Genomic DNA, 9,076 nt, shown 5'->3' with positions numbered 1-9,076 from the left:
TTAGGAACGTCAATGTTTAAAATCAAACCATCTCTGCAAAATCTTTTCATCATCTGTGCTTCTATATTACGTTTATTATTGGGTATGCTTCCCATGAGTCCATTAAAGTGTCAGGTATACTGCACCTGACCAAAGATTGGAAGATTGTTGCTGACACACACTCGAACTATGTGTTTCCTAGCCATATTGCCATTTCTGAGCTTAAACCGGACCTTCTGTTATATTCAAATGACCTTAAGCCCATGTGAGGAAAACATGAATGCTTGGCACTCCACCAAAGTTGCCAAATATTCCTGTTTAATGAATGTGATTATGGTTAATAGCTGGCAAGTTGATTTCTTCGCAGTGGAAGTAGGAGCAAGAGGATATTGTGCAAGAACCACCACTGCCTGTTTAAAAAGAATGGGTTTCACCAACAAACTTGCTTATTCCACTGCAAATGATCTCGGTAAAATCAGTATGAGGTCTTCTTTTTGTATCTGGCTGGCACGTGAATCCAATGTTTGGTCAACTGACTCCTTAATGCAATTACCTAAATCCAAGCAGGCTTTGCCCATTGTGGAGACCAAGGGTGTTTCATCTCGCCGAAAGGGGCCATCTAAAAAGGTTAGCCAAAATAAAAATGACACTCAACCAATTAGTGTCTATAAAAACATCGGTTTTTAAACAAAGACAACACTTGTTACGCCAACGCCATTTTGCAAGTATTAAGTACCATTCCAACACTCTGGTGCCAGAGTGGGTCAGAATCGTTTCATTTATCACCTTTTGCGAGGTCTATTTCGCTTAACATGGCGAAGCTGAAGCAATCATTGTCACCTGTTGACCCTTCGAATTTTCTCTGGGCCCTTGAACGTCAAATGCACTCTGATGGGAAAGTGGACTTCCAATTTAATACTCAGCAAGATGTAGCAGAGATTTTGTTTGTGGTTTTGGACGCCCTTAAAGATTTTCCCCGATTGCTGCAGATAAAATCTCAACTGAAATCTCAATGTCCGTAAGCTTTAACACCTGCCTGTGCACCTCGGTAAATGTCGAAATGCAGGACATTTTAACACTGCCAATGACATCTAAAATCCAATCTTGTGTCAGCAAATTTTTAGAACCGGAAATTCTAACTGATGGAAACAAGTGGTTTTGTCCGCAATGCTTTGCACATAGAGACAGTACTAGAGAAACGCAAATCAGCAGGAGTAGTGAAATCTTATTCCTGCATCTTAAAAGGTTTTTAAAACATGGTGAACATCTGGTAAAAGACAACAGAGTTGTTGAATGTGTTTCTTTACGTGACTCTCTCCTGCAACTACCTCTCGTCAGTGATACGGACACAATGTTTAATCAGAACTACTCATTGTTAGCAACAATTAATCACTCCGGTACGTTAACCGCAGGTCATTATTGGGCTTATGTTAAGGATCCTGCCACAAATTCTTGGTACCACTGCAACGATAGAGCGGTTTGCAAATGCTCTCCACCTATTCTCAACAACAATTTATGTTATATTCTTTGTTACGTTCGCTGTTGATCCGCTTTTTCTTTCTTTCTTATACATTTATCATTACGTTTATAAAACCTGTACTTCCAGGGTCATGGGGGAGGGAAATGTAAATCCGAGCGGTTTTATATTACCCCAGCTAGTTCATTCGAACCAGTTTGCCGTCAATACCCAGAGGGTAAAGAGTTCAGCTCACTCTTCTCTGGTAACTTAAAAGAAGCTTAGCAAGGGGGTTTGCTTTCAGCTTGTCTTTGGGTGTAACGACCCCACTTTTTACCCCAGTTCAGTAAGGTGCCCAAGTTTACTAACTTGGTCTTCAGGCTTGACAACCCTGCTGTCCTTAGTCAAAATATGTACAGGCTGGTCCTGTCATGACAACCTCCTGTGTAAGGCTGAGTGTTGGGGCCCTGTAACACATGTGGAAAGCTACAGCCAGAGTCACAAGTTCTGGCGCACAGGAGGGTTTTATATAATTCTTTTTTGTATTATATATTTTTGACATATACATTTTTCCATTTGTGTTTGTTCTGTAACCAGTCCGTTTATGTTGTCAGCTCTGTCTTGTGTCGTATTGTTTGTGATTGAAGGATTGTTTTTTCTCTTTAAGATTTTCTCAGTGAATAGTTATAGGTCCAAGTTGGACAGTACTCATGCTTGTAATAAGCAAGAAAGTGTATTCAGCACCTTCTTCTGGGAGCCTAATCCCAATTTTATTTACATCCACCGTCCCTGTAGACAAGATACTTCAGTGCAGCTTGCTGTATTGTAAACCTTTTTCACCTACACATAATTAAAAAAAAATTTGTAACAATAGAATTAAAGAGCTCTTACAATAGACATGCAGTACAATATATTGGAATAGTGAACATTATACCTTATTATTATTATTATTATTATTATTATTATTATTCATCTTTATACAGGTTTATCTACGTCAGTATAATATATACAAGATATATGTAGATGTTACTGTTATCAATGAGGGACCTGTGTAAAACAAAAATAACAAAATATAAAATTTTCGAAGTAAGATTTAAACGGAGAGAAATAAAAATTCGCGGATATTGAAAAATTTAAGAGAATGAACATTGAGAACCATATATGAGAAAATTAAAAATATTGTGAAAGACTGTGCGAAAAATTTTCAAGTATATCAAGAAACATGATGTAAGAAACGACGGACGACGTCATCACACAATCCATACATTTGGCAGTGAGAGGACGTGGAAATTGTATTGTTTGTGTCGATGGCGTCAACCGTTCCTTCCCACATCGTGGATGAACCAGAAAAGTTTAAAAATCATAATTGTTTATTAGTTTTTTAAATAAATTAAAATTAGTTTCTTTCCTAATACTAACAGGTAGGAGTTAAAAATAACTGCTCCCTGATAATATGATAATTTCCTCCCAGCTTCAGATTTAATTGATGGGAGCCGAAGTGAACAGTTCTTTCCTCGAGTGTTTATCGAGTGGTTGATCATAACATATTTCCCATCAGTTTTGAAATGTAACGATTTGAAGACGTCAATAACAATTTTTCTTTTCAGTCGAATTGTGAAAGTTGGCCATTTTTTACGATTTTTGACAATGAATTTCGCTTTCAGAAATAACGATTCGAATTTCAATCGCCATGTATCGCTCATGCTACCATAAACAGGGTAGCAATAGAAAATTAGAGGTTAAATCATTGACGTGAATATCTTCTCAGCAACAATTGGTGAAATGTTATGTCTTACTTTCTTGAGCATTTTGAGCCTTGAACTAACCCGCCTGTACATTCGTTGAAGGTGAGAGCTCATGTTTAGATGGCTATCCATGATTACACCAAGATATTCGTAGAACGCAGGCTGGTGGATTTCATTGTTATTGATTGTTATATTGATCTGGGTGTTACGTGATCGAGATGTAAATGTTACAAATTCTGTTTTTCCTTTTTTTGGGTTTAGGATAAGACAGTTATCTTGCATCCATCTGAACACTTTTTCAGCTTCTGAGTTTATACATTTTTCGATCTCAGTTAGCGATTTGTGTGAAAAATAAATCACTGTGTCATCAGCATACATACGTTGCAGTAATTTAGCTGGATCGGAAGGTCGTTTATAAGAAGGACAAATAGCAGAGGTCCCAATATCGAACCTTGGGGTACACAATGGGTAACAAACTCCTTCTCAGAAAGTACTCCATCAACGTTAACGATTTGGCTTCGGTGAAACAAGTAGCTAGATATCCAATCAACCTCTTTACCAAGTATGCCATAGTAAGGGAGTTTGTAAAGTAAACAACTGTGGTTAACAGTGTCAAATGCTTTTCTCAGGTCCATAAACAGGGCACCTGTTACTTTGCCTTTGTCCATGTTTTCGCGGATGTTATTTGTAAGTTTGGTAACTGCATCACTAGTCGATCGTTTCCGGCGGAAGCCATACTGGTGTTTGCTCAGGAAGAAGTTTTCTTCCAGGTAGTCAGCTAGTTGGTTATAAACGACTCTTTCGATGGTCTTCGACAGGATGTTGAGCACAGAGATCGGACGGTAATTATCAATATTACTGCGATCTCCATTTTTAAACACAGGGTTAATTTTTGCAGTTTTCTCTGATGTTGGAAAGGTGCCAGATAACAAGCTTGCATTTATTAAGAACGTAAGTGGTGCTGCAATTACGGGAGCAATATCCTTTACAATTCTTGCAGGTGAAGTGTCCGGACCTGCCGCTTTCGATGCATTTGTCGATTCTAAGATTTTTAATGTTTCTCGGACTGTTAATTCTTTAAACTTAAATGTTGCATTAGTTCGGTTTATATCCTTCAGGGGGTCCCGATGGTCAAACATTTTCCATGTGTAATTTTTCAAAATCAATGGGGAAAATGTATCGAATCCCAAATGTATATCAAATGCATTTTGTTCGTTTTTTACGAAAGTCGGATCCAAATTAATGAACTGTAAAATCATTAATTAATGATTTTACAGTTCATTAATTTGGATCCGACTTTCGTAAAAAACGAACAAAATGCATTTGATATACATTTGGGATTCGATACATTTTCCCCATTGATTTTGAAAAATTTACTTGGAGCACATGTACCCTTAGTAGGATAGCAGTTTTTGATTTGCTTCCAGAAGTCGCTAGGTTTGTCAGTGGATTGCTTAAATACATTTCTGATGTGGTTTGCTTTTGCAGCACGTATCTTTTTTGTTACAGTATTTCTGAGTTTCTTATAATTGTCCCAATGAGCATCAAGGCTAGTTTGTTTGAAGCGGCGTAGTTGATAATCTCTTGTGTGCATCAACTGACGTATTTCTCGTGACAACCAGGGACTGGGCTTTCCCCGAACATTTTTCTCCTTCAGTGGTGAATGTTTGTTAATGGTAGATGTGACGTAATTTTTGAATAAATCCCAGCCTTTGTTGAAATCGACAGCTAAACAGTTTTCCCAAGGTATGTTACGAAGTTCGTTCTGTAAGTCTTCTTTGTTATATCGAGAGTAATCACGCGCCGTTATTCTTTTTGGTTGATAGCGTTTACAGTTCATTTTTCTATTGATGCCAATTAAACCATGATCACTTATGGAATTTGTGTGCACCAATGTATCGGTAATTACTATTTTGTTTGTCGTATAGAACAAATCGATAAGTGTTTTACTGTTCTTTGTTATTCGCGTGTATGACTTTATTAACTGACTGAAACCGTGCAGTTTTACAAGATCTTTCAAGTCGGAATGGTCTCCGGGGACCTTATAATTGCAGTTAAAGTCCCCGCACATAATCGTTTCTTTGTTCTCTGCTGTAATCGCATCCAAAATATTGTTCAATTTTTCAACAAAGTTTCTGTCGAGGTATTTTGAGTTATCAGGGGGTCGGTAGCATGATGAAATGAGCAACGGTTTCGATTTTTTGGGGAAGAGTTCAATCCATAGAAATTCAATTCCTTCAATTTCTAAATCATCTCTCCTGTTGTAGTTCAGATCGTCCCGAATATAGAGTGAAACTCCTCCATGGCCTTCAATTACACGGTCTTTTCGTTCGAGTGTGTACCCCGGAATCTTTAATTGTGCATCTGTAACAGTGTTGTTTGTGTGAGTTTCGGAGAAACTGATAATATGAACAGAGTTTTTGGTATCTAACAAGAATGATTTTATGTGATGTAACTTTTCTTCGATCCCATTAATATTTTGGTGCATGATTTTAAATCCTTTCTTACCAATAAATCCAGAAATTTCAGGATCAAGTGAATTTATGATATATTCAGGATCAGCAGGAGTACAGTCAACACAGAAAAATCTCTCTTCATCACAAACAAATTTATCATTTAAACATTTCAAGTGAGATATATTTTTACACGTATAACATTTCTCTGATGTTTGATTTCTTCTCATAGTTTTTCCACAACTATTACAGGAAACATTGTTGACTAATGCCAAAAACAACAGCAACAAAAAATTTAACACAAAAAACACGTCCGTACGGACAGCCGCCATTATTATAAAATTCCGACATGAACTAAATTTGGCAATTTCAGACAAAATAGACTTTTCTGTTCCATTAATATTTTCAAACTCTTTGCAAAATTTAATTAGATAATTATCAATTATTTTAATATTTGCAATGGTTATAACTCTGTTACAAAGATAAAAGCATGCAATAACAAAACATCGCCAACATTCCAGATCTCTTTTCGAAATGATTCCCTTAAACCCTATTCGGTCCGGGGGGGGGGCGGTTTCCACCCCCCCTGACGGTTTTTTTTTAATAACTCCTGATTGCTTTCTTACATGGTTATGATACTTACTGAGTTTCAAAATTTATCTATTAGACACCTACACGCTAAATTTGTAGGTCGCATTCCTTTCAGAAGCTTTGATATTGGCCATTACTCGAAACTACCCCTAAAATCTCTATGAAATCCTTATAATGGGGAAAATATAATAACTCTTGTTAGGATTATCCTTAGAACTTGACACTTGCAACACAACTTTGTTTCATCAAGAATAATCAATTTGAATTATTTTGACACGTGACTAATTTTATTTCCCGATTTCGTCGGATTTTACCCGAAAATCGAAAAAAAATGGATTTTCGGGCAGTTTTTGGCAATTCTTTATCCGATCCATGTAAAAACCGGAAGATATGTCAAACAAAATTTATTTAGCTTTCAGAAACTTTAAACAGAATGTAAAAATTCGCTCTAGAACAAAAGTAATTACAGGGGGTCTGTTTTGCCGTCCGAGAGATGACGTCAAAACCGGGTTTAATCCGAAAAAAACTTTAACACATAATGGCGGCTTTTAAAAAGGAAGCATGCTGTAAACACAAGTAAATGTTGCTTTGTGTTTGCTTTATTATTTTGAATTTTACTTAATAAATATTAAATTACAAATTCTCAACATGGTAGCATGAAAGTGTATTCAGCATCTTCTTCTGGGAGCCTAATCCCAATTTTATTTACATCCACCGTCCCTGTAGACAAGATACTTCAGTGCAGCTTGCTGTATTGTAAACCTTTTTCATCAGAATAAGATGAACTTTTTTTGAAGTGGGAGGTCAGTTTTGAAAGGTTGATCAGATACGTTATTTTCAGCTAAAAGAATTGGTTGGAGTGTGCAATTGAATGGTGAAAGACAGAAAAAAACTACATTGATAGCCTAATTAGAAGAGATAAATCGCCTAAGTCCCTGGAGCTATAGCTACACAAAACAACTTACTTGGGCACAAAAACGAACAGACACAAAGAAACACACACATATATATAAAAGGATAAATTAAAAAAGACAAAATAAAAATAGATAGAAAAAATTAAAAACAAAAATTAGTATGCCAGCCATAACTCACTCAACTCGACCTTGTCCATTCACTTCAAAGAAATGTAAAAAAATTAAGCATGCGCCTAAAGCTTCCTGATTGGTTTAGAAAATTGGTTCCCAGGCAGAAGCCTCCTCCGTATAGCTCTTAAAACAATTGACCCTCACTCGCCGCATTTAGCCAATAGGGCATATTCAATATTAATTTAGGTAAACGGTGACCACGTACGCAGAAAGTACCTCAGGTGAAAGCGCTCTTTCAGTAACTGTGTTTTGGCGCCAACAAACAGGAACAAGCGTGAGTTGAGGGAGGAAATAAAGTTAAGGTAGCTAAAGTATTTATCATAATTATATATAATCGTCATGGCGTCACAAAAGCTATTTAAAAAAAAAACCGTAAACATTCCGAAACGTCACAGCAAATGGAAGAGCACAGTCCTTCTACAGCGAAGAAATCAACACCAAACAGCAGTAGCAACAGATCTCTGTTTTGTGCTTCACCTAGACCAGTAAATTTCTCTAGCAGCAGCAGAATCAATAAAACAGAAAGCAATTCATCGTCTTCAGCAAGGTCTGTTTTTTCAAGATAAAAACAGAGAAGCACTTAATGAAGAAAGACAAGAAATGTCATCTTGTGAGTTTTTATTCATTATCTAAACTACCCAACATCAATTTGTGTTATGTGCCTTGTCATTCACCGTTAATCTTTAATTTTTTAGCTTTGGCATTACAAGACAAAATAAAGATGTTGGAAAATCGTTTGAATACCCTACAACAGCAATGTGATGAAGGGTTTGCTAATTCAAAACGGAAACAAAAAGTATTCGTTCCACACGAAGTTAAGGTATGTAGCTAGCTAGCTAGCCAGTGTTTATTTCTTAGGTCTAATTCTGTACAATTTTAAAAAATTCTCTGCCTGGACTGACTGCTAATCGATAGCTACATATTTTTTCTAGTATCTGACAAGGATTGGATACGGAGAAGGTATAAGAAAGGAGAAATCTTGGTAATTTGATACAGGAATGAGGTATATGTAGCTATTATTATCGTGTAGTCTTTCATTTTTCCCTACTATCCTGGGTGTACTACTTTTTGTGTTTGTTTAGTGTGTTTCTTTTAATACAATCTAGGGCTAATCAGTTTGAAAAAATTGTGACCCATTAGGTTGCAAAAATGTTAAGAAACTTTGATTTTAGTAAGCTCGTTTATAAGCTCTAAAATAATGCCAACCAGTGTCTGCAGTAACCCATCCCCATACGTTTTTTTAACATTGTGTAATGATATACATGACAGCTGAGATTTATTTTTAGTCCTTTCGGTGATGTCAATACAGACATAACAGAATACATTAAAAATTATGTAAAGGGTCTTCGGCCGGCTGAAGCAGATGCCGTCTTAAACGGTAAGAGTTTTTTAGTATAATCATCAATATTAGGGCAGCTGTTGTGTTTTGTGGTTATAATTCAAAGGGAATCTTTTTGGATGAAATTAATTTCACAGGATTTTGTAAATTTATCCAGATAATAATATTTTTTTTCTTTCAGCTGCCATTGCAACGTTTTTTACTTCGAAATCCACAATATCCAGAAAAGACAAAAAAATTGGAAAGGACGAACGCTTAAAAAGACAAGCAAGATATCAGCGAAAAGTGAATGTAAGTTTGATAATTGTACATACTGTATGGATTACAACACATGCATAAAGTTCATGATTCCATTTTTTTCCACTGTAAACAAACCTCATGTTGATAACAGACTTATATCTTTAAAATGGTCATCCTTTTAAAATATT

The 9,076-nt window shown here is 36.2% G+C and overlaps 1 protein-coding gene across 1 annotated transcript; it reads left to right on the top strand.

Moving 5' to 3' along the window:
- The first annotated feature begins 1,039 nt into the window (after positions 1-1,039).
- Positions 1,040-1,525, top strand: LOC130642399 (uncharacterized). Its single transcript, XM_057449486.1, has one exon. It carries the CDS (start codon positions 1,040-1,042, stop codon positions 1,523-1,525), a length of 486 nt encoding a protein of 161 aa, XP_057305469.1.
- Positions 1,526-9,076: the final 7,551 nt, after the last annotated feature.

Source organism: Hydractinia symbiolongicarpus, chromosome 4 (assembly GCF_029227915.1).
Source record: "Hydractinia symbiolongicarpus strain clone_291-10 chromosome 4, HSymV2.1, whole genome shotgun sequence".
In the NCBI taxonomy this organism is placed as follows: domain Eukaryota; kingdom Metazoa; phylum Cnidaria; class Hydrozoa; order Anthoathecata; family Hydractiniidae; genus Hydractinia; species Hydractinia symbiolongicarpus.
The sequence above is the reverse complement of the archived record's forward strand: the minus strand, read 5'-3'. Positions and strand labels throughout refer to the sequence as shown.